The following is a 19,617-nucleotide window of genomic DNA, read 5'->3' on the forward strand; positions in this document are numbered from 1 at the left end:
GATACACTAGCAATTATTCCAATATTTTTATAAAAAAATGGTACAAGTACCATTCGGATACTAATATCATATTTTTTCTCAGACAATTGGCTCATACTCAACAAATTATGATGCAACCCAAGAACATAGAAAACATCAGAAAAAAATTAGTAGACCCATTTTTCAAACTAATAGAAATTTTTTCAAATTTTACTTCACCATGGACAGATACATCAAGTTCAACAAATAATTCTTTCTTGCCAGATATACAGTTACTGCAACCCGTATCCAAGTATCATTTATTTTTATTAACTAGATCAACAGCATTACAGGCTAATAATGAAGTCTCAAATTTTTTATTATTATTCTACGTCTGATTGTCAACAGCATTAGATTGAAAATTTCTGTCTATTTTTTTTTTTTCAAATCTACATTCAATTTGTCTATGACCCAAGTTTTCATAATTGTAGCATTGAATTCTCTGTCCAAAATTATTCTAATTGAAATTATTTTCTCTGCCAAAATTACCATCTCTGTCTCTATCAAAACCACCTCTAAAATTAAAATTATTACCTCTACCATGTTTAGGATTTAATGTATCGTCTTGACCTCTATTATTGTTCCCATGACTACCTCTGTTATTGTGACCACCTCTATTATTGTAACCACCCCTGTTCATCTGATTGGATTCACTTTGCTCTCTGACATTATTATTGTCTTTCAAATTCAATTGCATCTGCAACGCCTTCTCTACTGTATCCTTCTCCGGGGTATCCTCCAATTTCTTCTTAATTCTTTGTTCATGCAGAATTAATGATCCATCCAAATTTTCAATATTCAAATTCTTCAAATTTTTTATTTCCTAGATTATAGCTACCACATGATCCAATTTCGTGAGTAAGGTATTGAAAACTTTTTCAATAAATGTTCTGTTCGGAAAGTTATACTAATTGAGTTTTATCTCGTTTTTAATATCTTACAAACGAAAAAAATATAATTCAATAGATTCCGACTTCTCTATAGTCACACATTCGAATTTCCTGTTCAACATCATCAAATTATTTTGCCGAATCCTGTCAATTCCTATGTATGTTTCTTTCAATATATCCCAAGCCTCCTTTGTCAGTCGTAGCAATTTTTTCAAAAACTAACATGTCAATTGCCTGATGAATCTATGACAAAGCCAAGCTATCTTTTGCCTTATCATTCTCGCTAGCATTCTAAGCAAGTGTAGATTCAATATATCATAATTTACATGCCTTAAGATGAGTTATCATCTATTTCTACCAAAAATTGAACTTTGCCTTTGTTTTGAATTTTTTGACAAAACAGACAATATTGGGGTTTGGATTTGCCATACTTCAATCTATCATAATTCTGGTACCACTATGATGGACCCAAATTGCTAAAACCACAAAATCCACAAGAATAATTAAAAAAATGATATTGAGGCAAAGGGAATTTTCTATTAATCAAACAAGGCTCTGGCTACCCCATACAAAACACAATGAAGGCTACTACTTCTTCTTAAGGCTAAAAGACGGACGCAAGGGCTATATATCAAAGCCTCTTGGCGGCTAACTTCCATTACTAACTCTACTGATCGTAAGAAATTCAATCCCATATGACCACCCTACCAACCAACAACACTACTACCAATCCACTAACGTCACACGGCAATATAAATAAATAATAAAGACTTGGTTTGTATTTCTATAAAAAGGACAAAATAAAATAATTTGAAAACTAATTTTAGAGAACGTTTTTAGTATAATATCAAGTGATATGTATGATTTACACCAAAGAAATTCTCCCATTATATATAGTATAAATAATTAGATGATTATGTGTTTTGATTTGGTTAAAGTCATGTTCGAAGCCAAGCACAAGAAAACTCGAATGGAATATACCACGCAAGTTCGAGATACATATATAATGGAAATCCTTGTGTACAATACAAACATCTCATTTTGAGAATTTACAATTTGTAGCCATGTATGTACATTTTTATTTGCACATACTTGCTCAGTGACAATTTAATTGTACACATGAAAGCTTGCAATGTACATAAAAGCATACATATCAGTGCTTGTACCCCATTTTAATGAAAAAAATTGATGAAATTCAAGTTGCACTACCCTTTTTTCTAAATTTCATCATCGTTAATTTGATCAATCAAATATTTTGATTTCCCATCGACATTTTCCATTAACATTTAATTAAATACTAACAGCAATTTACACAAAGAATTGCAATCCATGCTTGATAGTCCAATGATTTATCCTCACTAGTCAAGTTACAAATCCCGCAATCATAATAAAATAATCTTAGCTTGGCTCCTTGGCCTGCGTGACAGTTGAACTGGTCAATATTTTGGCCAGACCGAATTAGCAGTTGGACTCAAAAATGAAGTAACTCGTTGACTAATTAATAATCCATCAGTTCAATTAGTAAAATTTAAAAATTTTATCGATCCAAACATGAAATCAATGTTCGATTGGGTTTAATAACTACACTTGCAATAATTAATAATTCAACGATTCAATTACTAAAATTTAAAAACTTAATAGTTTCAAGCACGGGTTTATTAATTACGCTTGCAATGATTAATCATTCAACGATTCAATTAGTAAAATTAAAAAACTTGATCGATTCAAATACTAGATAATGTCCGGTTGAATTTAATAACTATGCTTGCAATGATTTAACATAGCAAATGTACTTTGTTTTGAATCAACTCAGCTACTGCGCTACCCCATGATTGAAAAGTTTTTTTTTTTTTTTTTTTTTTACTAATTAGACTTAAACTCCAAGAAACATTTGTAGTAATTAAAAAAAAATGAAGGTTGAGTACCGCAATAAAGAAAACATGGCACGAAAAAGTAAAATGATAACTACCCGTTTATTCCTACGACTCCAACCCACACTCTCTATCGCACACAGTAATGGCTTCATCCTCGTCGAGCTCGTCTGCGATTTTCAGCTTCGTCTCCAACCCCACCGCCACTCGTAGTCTCCCTCGGCGTCACATCACGCGGCAACATTTCGCTTCATCACCAAATACCAGAAAGAAATTCACCATTTTTACTCAGAAAACGGCTAGTAGACGAACCAATACAGCAATAACAGCAAAACTCGGACAGAAAAGCGCTCTGGAGTATAGGAAACTCGGAGATTCCGACCTTATTATTAGTGAAATCACGCTTGGCACCGTAATTATAAGCTTTCCACTCTTCTCGTCTGTTATTTGTTAGTTTTACTGTTTTATTTAGTTACCAAGGATATGCAAGAAAAATCTTGAGTTTCTTGTGGCATATGTGGCGTTCATCTCTTGTTGGTTAGTCGAGAAATTGAATTTAGCTTGCACAATTGTTAAATTGGATGGAACCCAGTACAAAATACAAATAGGATAAGATTACAAGGGGTGGTTTGGTGCAAAATTTGACTCCCAACTCCCAAGTCCTAACTTAGTTAACCGAGATGAAGTGGGAATGGTGTACATGCTTGATGGCTTACTCTTGATTGTGGAACTAATAGAACTATGATCAGGAATTAGGATTAAATGTGAGAAACAACTTCAAACGGGGGTATACAATGCGTGGTTATTTTGCATCTTGCTCTGTTGGGGCATGCATCTATTACCTTTGTACTCTTAATGTGTTTGGTAATAAATTTTACTCTTTAGTTTCAGAGGCCTCTGATTCCCTCAGTGGTAAAAGTGCTAGAATATCCCCTTGGCCCATAAATGCTATACTGAAAGTTTTGAGCTTGAAACCATTGGCCAATTGAACAAACAGTCTCCTTATCAAGGCCTAAGTCCAGATTTTAGCTGTGTACTATGTTACTCTAAAGACTGAATTTTGACACAATCCTCAATCATCTGTATGTGCCTGGATGTCAAATTTGGTTTCTCCTTCACCGTCTCCCTACAGTTACCCCTTCCTTAATATAGGTGGAGACAGTGATAAGTGTTGTTGTGCTACAAGTCATTTTGGGGAGAGGGGTTCTTCCCTGATATACTGCAATGGTTTGCTAAAATTTCTTTCTTCTATATTTGTAATTTGGCAGGCAGTATTCATTCCATGCTAATAACACTAAATTACAATAGAATCACTAATAGAAGTAAAAGCTTTTGCTTTTCTGTGTTTAGATGATTTTGATCCTGACATCATTCATCCATGCAATATTTCAGATGACATTTGGACAGCAGAATACAGAGAAAGAGGCACATGATATGCTTAATTATGCGTTCGATAATGGGATAAATGTCTTAGATACTGCAGAGGCTGTAAGCTATTTGCAACTTATGCCTTAAAGTATTTTCTTGCTACAAAAAACTGCATCTGGAAGAAATCATTAAGTCTCAGAATATACTTCACAATAAAACATTTTCCTGATCATTATGTTCGATGTCACTGTATGGAGCTTTGCCATTAAGGATCTGTGTCTGTACTTGTGTTGTGTTTCACATGAATTAACTCTCTTTTAGTGCATTGGAACTTTTCAGTTTTTGCCTATCTAGGAGCTCAGCTTTGTTAACCAAAACCTTGAGGGTTGGCTTTTCCAAAGAAATTGAACTTGGCTAACCAAGTGGTAGACCTTTTTACCTTTGAGTTTGATTTCTCTTTAAGCAAAGTTTTCTGGATATAAGTGGTGGAGTGATGAGCCAATCTTCCAGTGAAATTTCTTTTGGATGGATCTTATGTTATAAGAAGCTTGTCACGAATAGTGATATTTTGTTCTTTGATATTGTAAAATTCAATCAATAATTCCCCTTTATGTTCATTTATTCTACCATAGACACCAAGTTCCCATATATATCTTACTTGTGGTGTTATTCTTCCATCAATCTCCTAAGTACCCAATTCCAATAAGTAAGGAGACACAAGGGCGGACAGATCGCTATATTGGTAGCTGGCTGAAGTCTCAGCCCCGTGACAAGGTACTATATTCATTTGTCCAGGAAATTTTTTTCTCTGCTTTTTTGATTTTCCAATCAACAGTCATAATTTTGACTTTGTAGATGTGCCTTTGGTTTTTCAATATCATCACTTGGTAGCCTGTCTATTCGATAATGTGGTCCCTTGTCCAAATGCATGACTATGCTTGCTTAGATCTTGTTTCGTGCAGGTCAAAATTCCAGCAATATCTTTTTGGTGGATTTGCTTAACATGAATGTTTTTTTGTTTGAATTTTCTCTGAAATTCTGCATTTTTCTGAGAATTTAAATAAAGAAAAATTATTAGTGTGTTCTGGTCCAAGCTAAATCATTATTGTTAACAGTTGCACTGATTGCTAAATCCTTATGATGCTACTCAGTCTGTAATTTGTAAGTGGGCCTTTTTGACAGTGGTTTTAGGCTTGTTTAGGTACCCATTTTTTAATATTCTAAGGAAGGCCTTTTGGTATTCAAAGAGATGTTTTTCCCTTGATCCATTTCCAGTTCATTTGACAAGGTTGCTTTTCTAGCTACAAGAAAATGATGTGACAGGATGGATTTGGATTCTTGCTATTGTTATTAGAGTCGAAATTTTTTGGGGGTAGTCTCTCCAAATTATTGCTTCCTGTTCTTAACCATGAACTTAAATAAACATCTGTTGTTTGCTCTTAATAAACTTCTGTTAAACCAATTATGTTTTCCTTTATCCAATTTCATGTGATATTTTTGTCAGGACTAAACTGATTATGTTAAAGATTTCTTTTTTATTTTATCTTTTCTGAAGTTTTTGTTTTCCTGAACCTTGATAAGCTGCTGTTTTTTTTCCTACATAGACACTGAATGTTGAGACAGTCAATCACCATGTTTACTGTATTTATATGCTACTCGTCATTTTGAACTGTGGGTTGCCATAACTTGAAGTTACAGTGTCCTAATCAATGACTAGGTTATCGTGGCAACAAAAATATCTGGTTATTCGGAGCGGCAAAGCTTTTTAAGGGAGAATGCAAAAGTTTTGAGGGTTGATGCTGCTAATATAAAAGAAAGTGTAGAAAAAAGTCTTCAACGTCTTGGTACTGACTACATCGATTTACTCCAAATACATTGGTAAGCAGTTATACTTACCAGCATTGCACGATCAATTTTTTCGAACTCTAATTTTGTTTGACACTACTGATTGGTTACCTTCTTCAGTGAAAATCTTTATACCTATCTTAACTCTTTAAGTGTGACATATTTCAGTTTATCTTTGGTAATTTTTTGACTTAAAACATACAAATGAACCTTAGAACCATAAAACTGGCAATCACTGGATAAAGCTAAATCTGTCAATAAATGTGAAATGCTATGTCAACATCCTAACCCCCTAAACCCCCCTCGCCTGGCAGGGGCCCCCTGGCTGGGAGAAAATAAAGTAAAAGAAAAAGAGGGCAAGGTGCGATTATTTACTTTTAACTAATTCCAAGTCAACTCAAGAACCCAATCCACTTTGATTACAATTCAGGTCGTCTCTTCATTGTTTGCATGCAACTGCATTGACAGGCAAGTCAAATTTATTTTTACCATTGCTTGATTGGTAAATGGTTGTACTATTTTATGGTCAGGAGGGATACAGTTGTATCTGAAAGAGAGTTAGAATTTAGAAGAAAGTTTTAGCACATGCAAGGGATTTAACTGCAAAATGGAAGAAAGCAACTAGACGTTATTATAAGGGTTGGACGTAGACGAGGCTATATGGCCCTTAATTTTGTCCACACAAAAGTGCAAATGGCCGCCGGCTTTATAGATATCCTTGGGATTGTTTCCCAAGTGTATGTTGGTTAGAATTTTGAATTTTTCATAATCTGGGTCTGTGACAGAGTATTTATCCACTGGACTAATCAAGCCAAAGCGGTCTTCTTGGTCTGCATATCTCATAAAATATTTAGCAGATGCTTATTTATAGTCAGAACGCCGTTTCATAAATGTGGCTCCTGAATTGTTATGCTGCTGTTGTATCCTGAGTTCATAATACAGCACAAATGCTATGATCTACTGCTATTGGCAGGCCAGCCTATTATGACGGGGTATTTATTAGAATACTGATATTTCTATTGAAAATTGAAGAAGATTAAAGGTTTTACTGAGGTTCCCAAAATACTGAAAATAGAGAAACAGCTTGAAAAAGTGACATTGAGTAGATCTTATAGAACTCAGATATTGATGATGATGGTGGTGGTGGTTGTGGAGAGGGAATTATTGGGAGTGAAAGATGCTGGCGCAGCTTGTATGGTTTGCTTTGTGGTTGCTCTTCTACTTTATTCTTCTCTTATCATACGTCCATGAACAATGTTTCTAGAAGGGAAAGAGAAGAAGGAGAGGGAGGGGAAGGACCGGGAGGAGTTTAAGAAGCGAAAAGGTAGGATAAGGAGGGGGGGAAAAAGCCTTGGAGTCTCCCCTTGAAGCAAAAAAGAAAAAAAAAAGATAGGACAAGGAGTGGAAGGAAATTAGAAAAAAGACAAAAGGAAGAAGAAGCCGATTTATGAGAAATTCATTTTGAAGTCAGCTTTTGAAAGATGATTTAAAGTTGGATTTTTTAGAAGTCTATTTTGCAATTTTGGGAAGCTGAATAAAACCAACAATAGTTCTTTAATTTCCAATAAAAAATCAATATTCCGGTAAACAACCCCACCTCATTATGACTTCTTTATGTCTTCTCTACTTCTCTTCTTTGAAGCAGTGGAGCTCATTTTATAAGTTTAAAGGGATCACCTATTAGTCCTGCATAATGGAATATTGAGTCTACATTTAACCTATTTATTAAACCTGTTCATCTAAAACATCTTCCTGCACCATTCAGGGTTTACCTTCTTGTCAAATACACAAATTTCATGAATTCTTCTCCTATATGTCTGCAACATAATAGCCTCCTCTCAGATTTGAGATAATAATTATACTTTTGTCTCAGGCCAGACCGTTATGTTCCCCTGTTTGGCGAGTATTTTTATGATCCTTCAAAATGGAGGCCAAGTGTTCCTTTTGTCGAACAACTGACAGCATTCAAAGAACTCATTGTCGAAGGGAAGGTACCAGAAAGCACAAGTTTCGTATTTAGTTTACTTAAACATTGTCTTTGCATCATAAATGAGTTAGCAATACCTGCTTTACACACTTGAATGTTTATCTCTAAAGCCCCAATCTTTGAATAAACTTGTCAAGCATTACTATAACTATGAATGGGATTCTCTGGGCTAATCTACTGTATGTAAAGAAGGAATTTCCAACAGCTTTATTTTTAACATGCACAACTTCATTTTTGTCCCTTTTTTGCTTTGCTTCTTCTGCTTCAGTTTGTGTCTCTTTGGCAATAACAGAGAAACCTTTTCAGGTACGATATATTGGTGTTTCAAATGAAACTTCATATGGAGTAATGGGATTTGTTCATGCTGCTAAAGACAAAGGATTACCAAAGATAGTTAGTATTCAAAACAGCTACAGTCTGCTTGTAAGATGTAAATTTGAGAGTAAGTTATCTTCTGACTCTGTCTCATTTTCTATCATCGTTAATAACTAAAATACGTTATTTCTGACTGTCATAGCTTGGATCTTCTTTGTTTAAATGCTACTTTTAGAAATACATGTTCCTTCCATCAGAGCCTTGACTAACTAGTTGCTTTTCCTTTCTTCTGTAATTATTCAAAAGTTCTTCAATCCTGCCATAACACAGATTTATAATATTCTCAAACAGCAATAACTTTGAGGAGAATTGTATATTTGCGTGTGATACTTTCAGGTTTTACATTGTATTTGATTCTTCGCAGTTGATCTTGTTGAAGTATGCCATCCAAACAACTGCAACATCGGCTTACTTTCTTATTCTCCACTGGGTGGTGGTGCGCTGACTGGAAAATACTTGGATATCAATTCTGAAGCTGCAAAGAAAGGAAGACTCAACCTCTTCCCAGGGTATATGGAAAGATACAACAAATCCATTGCCAGGGTATGTGTTATTTGAGTTTGATAAAGCACGGAAAATAGCTTTTTACCTGTCTTTGCTTGTAAGGAGAATATCAGATTGAGATGCAAATTTATGCAGAAAATGCACATGGTATAATCATCTTCCTGCCCTCTTACATGCCTCAAAAACTTTTGACTAGCAATTCATAATTTGTAATCATTTCTATTGATTTTTTTTTTGGTCATGGCTTGTAGATGTGAAAAATAAATGTTAGTCACGAAATTATTCGTGCTTTTTCTCAGGCATATGTTGATGACTTTGGGTGAGAATTGAGATATAAAACTTATTCTCAATGTCAAATAAACAAGGCAAAATTTTCTTAAAAGTATAATTTGCTGTAACTTCTAGATATGTTCCACTAGTTCAAATTTTTGTGCGGTGTTCTTCACTTACTTTTGCCATGATGAAAGTACGCAACCATTCATCTTTTTGACACTTGAGCAACAAAACTGCTTTTAGTATACTTCTATCCAGAATAGCCTTCAGTTCAGCCACAGCAGTTCTACATTTGTTTCCACAAAAGGCTACTTATTCTTCTGAAGAGATTACAATTCTATTCACAATGACAAATCCATGTATTTGTGATACCATTCTTTCTAGATCATGCACTAATTCTTTCCAAATATTTTATTCCTTTTTTCACGTTAAATGAGCATTTTCCATATGAGTATCTAGCTGATGTTTGTATGTTGGAATTACAGGAAGCAACAGTACAGTATATGGAAGTGGCCAAGAAACATGGGCTTACGCCTGTAGAGTTAGCTCTCGGTTTTGCACGAGACCGACCATTTATGACAAGCTCAATTATAGGTGCGACTTCAGTGGATCAATTGAAAGAAGATATCGATGCATTTTTGACACTTGAGCAGCCTTTACCACCTGAAGTGATGGCTGACATTGAAAGCGTCTTCAATAGATACAAAGATCCTGCAATTCTTTAGATGAGGTGCTTCACATGAAAAGTTTCACTAAATCCTTCTCCTCAAAAACTAAGTTGCTGCTGAGGGGGATGCATGACTTGCATATTCTGCCTTTTTTTCCTGATTGGTATTGCTCAACTAAAGAACATTCTTCGGGCGGCTTCGAGCAAGCTCCAAACTCTCAAGCTCGACATGATTTTACTTCTTTGTCTTCTCAAGGCGAAGCTATTCTTTGGGGCTTCTTTTGTATTGCTACAGAGAGGTGGAGTTTGCTTCGTGTATTAATAGGACTTGTATTTTGATCTTTGGTCAATATAAGCGTACGCTATTCTTTTCACCCTGAGCTTTCTCGTTCTTGCATGGCAGTTCATTTTTCTCCTTTGGGTTTTCTCGTTCTTGCATGGCACTAAAGATCACATGCAAACATAAGAAATCACATTTTGTACTTTTAGCTTTTAAAATTATTAGTGCCATTATTGTATATATTGAGGAAATTTCATTTATTAATAGTTATGATTGAATAATCTTTAATGTTGAACATATTTGGTTCCGAGAAAACAACATATTTACTTGTAAAAAGTAAACTATTGGTACCATAATTAGTAGAAGTTGTAGTAGTATAGAAATTATCAGGGTAAAATACCAAAAAACTCCCTGTGGTTTGACAAATATTTAATTTAACTTCTTCTGGTTTGAAAATCTACATTATAACTCCCTATGATTTTGATTAAATTGAAAATTGGACATAAAACATCAAATCTAACGGTTGTGTGTGAAATGTCAATATTGCCCCTACTATACGTGAGATGAGATGCTTTCCATTCAATTTTCAATTTAGTCGAAATCATAGGAAGTCATAGTATAATTTTTCAAATCAGAGGGAGTTAAATTGAACATTCAACAAACTATAAGGAGTTCATTTACATAAGGGCAATATTGAAATTTCACGTCTAACCGTTAGATTAGATGCTTTCCGTCTAATTTCAATTTAGTTGAAACTACAGGGAGTTATAATGTAGGTTTTCAAACTAGAAGGAGTTAAATTGAATATTTAGCAAATCACAAGGAATTTTTGGGTATTTTACCCTAATTATCATCCCAAAATCTATTTAAAAAAATCTACTAGCATGGCTATGAAAACATTTCCACGCGTCATATGAAAAAGGTGTTATTTAAGAGATTTTCGAAGGGCAGTTTTTATAAGGTGGTTAAGAGGACCAAATAAGCGCGCCAAAGTCGCTCCCCAGTCCATTGAGCTGCAAACGTTCTCCTAAACTTGTGTCACTTTCTCTTTCCTTACCTTCTCTCTCTTCAACTCCCTCTTCTTCTTTGCTATGTTTGATCTGTTCTGACAACGTAAATCTCGAAACCCTTTTCGTATTTCGAAGAATCCGACATGAAATCACTCGAATTCTTGAGGATTATGAGCGTGGATCACTAGTTTTCTTGAATATTCAATAAAGGTTAGTTGTTAGTGAAGAAAAGTGTCAAGGTGATATCTGGGATTTGACAAAAGATTAGCTGAATTTCGTAAGGTAAAACATTCTTGTTAAGATATTTGGGAAGTTAATGATAGGCCATAGCAGATTGGATTGGCATCTATGAAGACTATGCGGATGGTTGGGACAAAGAGGGTACAGTGGTGGCTGCCCAAGAATTATTTCAGATGGAATGGCAGATCCTGTTAGTTATGGCAATCCTGATCGTGACATTGAACAGGTATTTCTATTCTTTTCCTTTTCTTTTTGCGTTTCCTTAGTCGAATATATTTTTCCCAAAGATGAAATTAGACACAAGAAAAGGATAGGTTTATCACTTAACATAGTATCGGTTCAAAATGAGAGAACATTCCTTATTTAATTAGTTTGTGTAGTGTGTTTTGTTGGTTCATCTGGATGTTCTGATTGGCCTAAAAATGCCTATCATGCCTAGTGAACTGACTAAATGAGTTTCCTCAAGTAGAGTTGCTAGAATTTGAAACCTTGTGACTGACTAGCTTGGGTTCTTCTAGGTTTGTTATAGTAGAGAGGATGACAAGTAGACGTGTTTAGCCAGAGCTTAGAAATCAGGAAGTAAACAGACAAGAAAAGTATATAGAAAACATTTTTAAGTTTATTTTTGTAAATTGACCAATAAGTTCTAATTGTACATGTTAGACAGCATTAATGGATGAAAACAACACCTTCAGCTGCTGAAATAGCTTCATCTAGACTGTGAACTCAATTTTTGCTTGCATTAGCTGTCATTTGCCACGTTAATTTGCTTGCACTTGTGCCAAGGACAATGTTTTACCTCGGTTAGTCCATAAATGATAGATCTGCATTATTTGGTTATCTTTTTATCTGCTTTGCAGTCGTGAAGCCTTGTGGAAGATGAGGTAGTAAATTCCTGGTTTAGCCAAGTTAGAAATTTGAGAAGTGTGAGAGTTCCATTAACCATCTTGTAGTAAGTTCCTTACTCAAGTGCTAAGACTGCCAGTCTTGATTTGAGGATGCACCTGGAGTACATATCCGAGGCAAATGTAGTCTTCCACAACAGTATTCTTCACAGACCGACAAATCTTTCAGAAGTCTTTTTATTTGCAATTTGAGGAAAATGGGAATCTCAAACATGGAGTTGAATTTTATTTGCTTTCCTTTTGAAACTCCCACCAACCAAAGAATTTAAATAATGTCAAAAGTCATGCAGTTTGCTTCAGAAAGTGTTTTGATGTATTGCTAACTATTTCTCTCATATGATGCTTAGCTTTCTGAGAGTTCTTCGTCCCTATTTTCCATGTTCTTTTCCAGTTTCCTGACCTTTCTGTGGTATGTTTTATTGTCCCTTTCTCCTCTTGTTTTCTTCTAAAGGCACTGATTGCTTTGAAGAAAGGTACTCAGTTAATCAAGTACAGCAGGAAAGGAAAACCAAAGTTTTGCCCCTTCAGAGTTTCTCCAGTAAGTGATTAATTCTTCTAGTCTACGTAAAGATATTCTTTTTCTTTGCAGATATTCATTTTCTTTGAGTTGTGGACTCTGTAGACCACAGTATTTGGAATGATAAGCATGTTATAGTGGCATAGTTGCTTCTCTGTCCAATAGGACTTGGAGGAAACACTGATAATGTAGTCTTTGGTAGTTTGTACTTGATTTGAACTAACTATAGATCGGATAACCGAGAAGATGCAGATTAATTGCAAGCAAAGATGTTAGCATAGGATATATTTCAATACGACTAAGTTGTAAGAGCATGATATTTGAAATATGAGTCAACCTGTCACTAGCTTATATGATTTGGGTTAAGCATTGCTCATATTTTCAGGATGAAACAACACTAATCTGGTACTCCCATGGGTCAGAAAGGATTCTGAAGCTATCTACTGTTCAACGGATTATTCCTGGGCAGAGAACCGTGAGTTAGCACATCTCTCTGCGATGGATTGATGATTAAATTTTTAGTCAAGTAACCTGCCATTTCTTATGATCACTCTAATAAAGTTTTTCCTTATGTAAATAAGATGAGATGACAATGTATTTTCCTTTCTGTCTACATGTTTCTACAGCCTGTCTTTAGAAGATTTTTGCGACCAGAAAAGGAGTATTTGTCATTTTCGCTTATATACAACAACGGTGAAAGATCTCTCGATCTGGTAAGTTGTACAAGCCATATAACAAGGACGAGACCTGGAGCGGTAGTGAGACCGTTCCACTGAAACCTGCAAGTTGTGGTTTCAGTAATGGAAACTGCCTCTCTGCTCTGGGTTTGCCCTGTTATGTTTCTTGATTAGTTCTTCAAAAAAATATGAACTCTGTTAAGGACACTAGTGGCATTGATCTTTCCTTACCAGATTTGCAAAGATAAAGCTGAAGCAGAGGTGTGGATTGCTGGCTTGAAGGCTTTAACTTCAACTAGCCACGCTCGTGGTAGACGAACCCGGAGTGATATTCCTGATGTAACTTTTTCTAACTTAGATCCTTCCAAGAAATGAATCAACTAGTTTTCTCTAAGTTAAGCTTGTGCAGTCCGGTCCAGATTGACTTGACAATGAATTATGTTTACTATTATCAGCTGTAATTGGGTAATCCTGTCTCATTTTTCTTCAATGGCATAAAATAATTCTTTCTGACAATGCAATGTAGACTTTCCTTCATTTAGCACACGTGACCTGCTGTTAGAATGAATTATCACAAAACCCAATGAAATTAAATAAAAGCTTTCCTTTTCAGCTAAAAGGTTTTATATACTGTATATATCATCTTGGAACTTTTTTTTTTATTAACAAATCCAAATCCACATAATGATTTCTGCCAAACATTGCTCCCTGTTGGAAGTTATAGATCAAATGGCTACATTTATTGGTTGGCAAGACTCGGTAACAAAAGTGTCAAATTCATCTTTTTTGCAATAGTAGCAAACGTAGTTCTCTGCTTAAATGGTTTGTCAAACATGTAATTGAGCCCCCACTTTTGCAGCTACATGAAGCTGGTAGTGATCCCATTCCAAACGGGCGTCCATTTGGCACAACATTAGAGTTCACAACAAGTATTCCTCGAGGCAGAGCTTCTGTTGATCTAGTTTCTCGTGAACCATCCTTGAATTTTCCAGGCTCAGATGTGGGCTCTGAAAGTGCAAATATGCAAGGAAGATCAAGCGGTGGAGATGGTTTCCGTATTAGTGTCTCAAGCACTCCTAGTTGTTCAAGTGGAGGCTCCGGGCAAGATGATATAGAATCACTGGGCGATGTTTATGTCTGGGGTGAGATTTGGTCTGATGGGGTATCAACTGATAGATATGGGAATCCCGTTCCTATTAAAAACGATGTATTGACTCCTAAATCCTTGGAGTCAAGTGTAGTTCTTGATGTTCAGCAGATTGCATGTGGCCATCGGCATGTGGCCCTGGTTACAAGGCAAGGTGAGGTCTTCACTTGGGGAGAGGAATCTGGGGGAAGACTTGGTCACGGAATTGAAAAGGACTTCAGTCGCCCTCGTCTTGTTGAATATTTAGCAGTTACAAATGTAGATTTCGTTGCGTGTGGTGAGCACCATACCTGTGCTGTTTCTACATCTGGTGATTTATACAGCTGGGGAGATGGTACTCATAATGCCGGACTTCTTGGTCATGGGAATGATATTAGCCACTGGATACCCACAAGGATATCTGGTCCACTGGAAGGCCTTCAAGTTTTATCAGTTGCATGTGGCATATGGCACTCAGCATTGGCTACTTCTAATGGTAAACTATTTACATTTGGTGATGGATCATTTGGTGTTCTAGGTCATGGTGATCGCAAAAGTGTCACATGTCCAAAGGAAGTCCAGTTATTGAGTGGACTGAAGACCATCAAAGTTGCATGTGGTGCATGGCACACAGCTGCTATTGTAGAGGTCACTAACCAGTCAGGTACAACTGTTTCCTCTAAGAAGTTGTTTACTTGGGGTGATGGTGACAAATACCGGTTGGGACATGGGAACAAGGAAACTTATCTGCTCCCAACCTGTGTCTCTGCACTTATTGACTACAACTTCCACCAGATAGCATGTGGGAATAATACAACTATTGCCCTTACAACATCAGGTCATGTCTTCACAATGGGAAGTAACGCATGTGGTCAGCTTGGGAATCCACAATCTGATGGAAAATCACCTTGTTTAGTACAAGATAGATTGGTTGGAGAATTTGTCGAAGAAATAGCCAGTGGTGCATTTCATGTTGCTGTCCTGACTTCAAGAAGTGAAGTATTTACCTGGGGAAAAGGAGCAAACGGAAGATTGGGACATGGAGACATAGAAGATCGTGACGTTCCAACATTTGTTGAAGCACTTAAAGACAGGCATGTGAAGAATATAGCATGTGGCTCAAATTATACTGCAAGCATTTGCATCCATAAATGGGTCTCTGGAGCAGATCAATCACTTTGTAGTGGTTGCCGCCAAGCATTTGGCTTTACTCGGAAGAGACATAACTGCTATAACTGTGGCCTTGTACATTGCCATGCTTGCAGTTCGAAAAAGGCAATGAAAGCAGCATTAGCTCCTACTCCAGGAAAACCACACAGAGTCTGTGATGCTTGCTATATGAAACTTAAAAAGGCTGCAGAGGCTAATAACTCCTCCACTTTCGGTAGAAATGCCACTGCTTCTCATCGTCCTGTGGAAAGTAGTGCAAGGCTGGACAGAAGAGAGCCTAGGACTTCAAGGATTCTGCTCTCCCCGACCATGGAACCGGTCAAGTATTTGGAGGTCAGGTCTGGAAAGCTTGGAACACAACCTGATTACTCTATAATCAGAGAATCCCAAGTTCCATCACTCTTACAACTGAAAGATATTGCATTTCCAAGTTCACTAAGTGCCCTTCAATATGCTCTTAAACCTGTTACGACAGCACCTCAGACACCACCACCATCTCAGCCTGCATCCAACTCAAGGCCTGCTTCCCCATATTCAAGGAGACCGAGTCCTCCACGCTCCGTTACCCCAGTATTTTCAAGGGGTGTAATTGATGGTCTAAAGAAGACAAACGAGTTTTTGAACCAAGAAGTATCCAAACTGCAAAAGCAAGTAGGTTTTCTTTAACAAGTTTGTATGCTACATCTTGATCTTTTAGATCGCTGTCAGAAAATTTTATTCTTTCAATGCTCATTAACTTCCTCCTGTAATATCTTCAGATTAAAAGTTTGAAGGAGGAAAGCCAATTACAAGAACAAGAAGTGCAGAAGCTAAAGAACAAAGCCCAAGAAGCAGCTTCATTGGCTGTAGAGAGATCCTCCAAGTGTACCGTGGCAGTGAAAACCATGAAACTGATTGCAAACCAAGTAATTTTGACATTTCATTTCCTGCTTTTCTGTTTGATTAGTGTTACTAATGATTTCGAAGGCATTCGGATTTACATACACCTAAGGGCTGCATATTCTGTTTATTGCAGCCTAGAAGTTGTTCATCCCGTATAATAGCCAGACCTGAATATAAGAGAAGAAATTTGAGAGCAAGTAGAATATTCAGATGTTTACGATTCTTTTGGACTAGAAATTTCAGGTTAGGCGATAGTCGAAGGGTCAAAGCTAAGGTTAACAATTTATTTTTTTATTTATTTTTCTGACTCTTGTCAAATTGAGAGCAACTAGAATATTCAGATGTTTACGATTCTTAAGGACTAGAAATTTCAGGTTAAGTGATAGTTGAACGGTCAAAGCTAAGGTTAGCAATTTATTTATTTTTTATTTATTTTTCTGATTCTTGTCAACTTTTGGTCATAAACATTTCATAATAAAGTAATTTCAACTGAGAAACCATAGGCAAAGACACGACAAAAGCAGGTAAGAATTTATTAAGAGGTTGAAATATGGGAACACTATAGGTAAACAGCAAACGTAATGCAAAGCTTATGGTCTAGGGAAGGCTTGAGGGTAGGCATCCTGCGGGCAGAGTTGTTTTCATGCATCAAAACTATACGATTCTCGAGGTGATAATAAAAAAAACTGTGCTGTTGCTAAACTTACCTTCATTCCATCCCATTTACCATTTTATTAACAAGCTTACCTTCATTTTCATACTCAATATGAACTGTTTTTCTCCTTTTTGGAACTGTTGAAAGTTTCATATATTACCGTTCTTTAAAACGCTTTACGGCTTTGTTTTATGCTATATAACTGAAGAAAGGTTTTAGTATGTTCTGACAAATGATTCACATTGCAATAATCAACAAATAACTTCATATTTGTTGGCGCTGCACAGTTGAAAGAAGTGACTGAGAGGTTACCTTCTGACATCTTGGAGATGGAAACCTTCACATCCATACATTCCCAGGTCGAATCTTTCCTGGAAATGATTGGACCTCATGAACCAGATGAGGAGTCTTCTTTGCAACCACATACAGTGCATGACCAACATAGCCAGCCTGATCAAACCTTATCAGCCAATGAATCTGCTGAGAGGCCAGACAGAAGTATGGAGGATAATGTACATTCTCCAGGACTCCAGGACATGCAGCAAAATGCAGAAGCAACTCCCAGGGAAAGAAGACCATCCATTTCTCATATAAGAGAAGGTTCAGTTCAAGCAAGCGCAGAAGGTGGATTAGGATCACCTAAAGCTGCACGGGAAGTTATTGAGCAATTTGAACCAGGTGTTTATGTAACACTAATCCAACTTAGTAATGGCACCAAGATTTTCAAGCGAGTAAAATTCAGGTAATCTGCACTTTTATCCTTCCCAATTTCAGCTCAATACGCTTGATGGTCCATGAAATTTGTGAGTTAATATATTTACATGCATCTGAGATGAAAATTTGAATAGAGTTTCAGATCAGTTCATCCAACAGTACTTTCATAAGAAAATTATCCTATTACTTATCAGATATACATGGAAACCACAAAATTAGTTTTTTCACTATTTGCAGAATTGTTTATAAACTGAATCTTGATCTTGTATTAGAAAATATTTGCGTATTTGATAGTAGATAACATAAACCTGTTACAAGACCAACTTATGGGCTGGACAAAGATCTAATTCGATCTTATAAAACAGTTAATGGCATCTATTAGTCACATATAATCAGTGCAACTGCAAAGTTACATTGACTAGGCTATGATTTGTTACAAATAACAGCTAGCCTTGTTTATTTCTTTTTTTTTTTCAACGGGTTCATGAAGCAAATTTCACAAATAGTTGCACTAGAAAGTAATGACAGCTTGCCTTGTAATATGTTGTTTACACCTATCCTTTCCGATGTTCTTTTATAGTAAAAGAAGGTTTATGGAGCAGCAGGCAGAAGAATGGTGGAAGACAAATAAAGATAGGCTTCTGAGAAAGTACAGCACGCCCAAGGTAAATAGCACGTCACCTGAATCATCAGGAACTCCAGAAGCATCTGAGGAAAAGAGTGAAGCAGCACAATCTTCATAGGAATAACCTTAGATTAGTTGCCTAGCAATCGATTGCAGGAAGGGGGTAGGTAGGAAGCTTAAATACTTGTTCTGTAGGATAACCAACTTAGCAGAGGCATCACAAGTGCATACTTGCTGTGGCAATGAACTTGACACTTTTTGAATAGAAATTGCATGTTAAGCATCCATTTTGTGCAGGAAGAAGAATACAGTAAAAGATGTCATCGGATTATGGTGCAATGAGATGAAGCTGGTTGACGAAAGGGTGGAAACATGTACCTGTAGCCTTTTTAAACTAATATTGTATGCTTTAGCAGTTAAAGCATGTTAGTGATCTTTGCATTGTATAGTAGATGACAGATTTGCTAGAACCTGCAGTATTTCTACTGTAACTTAGCTTTTCTCATCCTATAGAATTCAGACAAAGGAAGTATTACCATTCCTGTTAGATTAACATTATAGTAGATTCGATCAAATTACTTTGAATCATTTGCTCTATGCAGCTAGACCTGAAAGCTCGCAAGTATTGGAAACTAATTAATAATCGCTTTAAAGTGCTACTTGCCAGGCAAATATAACTGCAAACTAAAGAGTGATGCATGCATTTCTCCTATCTGAAGGCCTTAAAGTTAGTGAAAATAAGCTTTTTTTTAATTAATTTTATTTTTTCCAAGGAAGGCTCCAACTCTTACAAGGGGGTGGGGAATTGAGAGGAATTTTAGGGTCGAACCTGATACCTCATGCCCTCAGCGATACATATGGGTTTTTTGCGCAAGGACTGTGCTTTAATTTTTGAGTAGATTAGTTTGTCCCAAATAGTCTTTTACTTTCCAAAACCTCAAGAGTTACACTTGGAATGTTATTTATAACTGAGAATTGGACTTGAATTGGTGATGAAAATCTGTTTTTCTTGTCTGGA

At 36.2% G+C, this 19,617-nt stretch overlaps 2 protein-coding genes across 4 annotated transcripts; both read left to right on the forward strand.

Moving 5' to 3' along the window:
* Window positions 1-2,877: 2,877 nt before the first annotated feature.
* LOC113734294 (uncharacterized) lies at window positions 2,878-10,172 on the forward strand. Its single transcript, XM_027260779.2, has 8 exons — window positions 2,878-3,191; window positions 4,172-4,267; window positions 4,838-4,921; window positions 5,865-6,025; window positions 7,866-7,983; window positions 8,286-8,421; window positions 8,719-8,897; window positions 9,617-10,172. Exons 1-8 carry the CDS (start codon window positions 2,925-2,927, stop codon window positions 9,854-9,856), a joined length of 1,281 nt encoding a protein of 426 aa, XP_027116580.2. The 5' UTR covers window positions 2,878-2,924; the 3' UTR covers window positions 9,857-10,172.
* An 880-nt stretch (window positions 10,173-11,052) lies between these two features.
* Window positions 11,053-19,184, forward strand: LOC113734879 (PH, RCC1 and FYVE domains-containing protein 1). 3 transcript variants are annotated; one of them, XM_072084518.1, is made up of 10 exons: window positions 11,053-11,554; window positions 12,685-12,771; window positions 13,136-13,225; window positions 13,377-13,463; window positions 13,662-13,766; window positions 14,287-16,374; window positions 16,482-16,628; window positions 17,548-18,002; window positions 18,555-18,639; window positions 18,897-19,184. In XM_072084518.1, exons 1-10 carry the CDS (start codon window positions 11,507-11,509, stop codon window positions 18,939-18,941), a joined length of 3,237 nt encoding a protein of 1,078 aa, XP_071940619.1. In that variant the 5' UTR covers window positions 11,053-11,506; the 3' UTR covers window positions 18,942-19,184. The 3 variants fall into 3 exon arrangements, with proteins under 3 accessions (XP_071940619.1, XP_071940618.1, XP_027117441.2); XM_072084517.1 differs by having other exon boundaries at window positions 11,053-11,298; window positions 11,422-11,554; window positions 18,555-19,184; XM_027261640.2 differs by having other exon boundaries at window positions 18,555-19,184.
* The last annotated feature ends 433 nt before the right edge of the window (window positions 19,185-19,617 follow it).

The sequence above is a fragment of the Coffea arabica genome, chromosome 3e (genome assembly GCF_036785885.1).
Source record: "Coffea arabica cultivar ET-39 chromosome 3e, Coffea Arabica ET-39 HiFi, whole genome shotgun sequence".
Taxonomy (NCBI): Eukaryota; Viridiplantae; Streptophyta; class Magnoliopsida; order Gentianales; family Rubiaceae; genus Coffea; species Coffea arabica.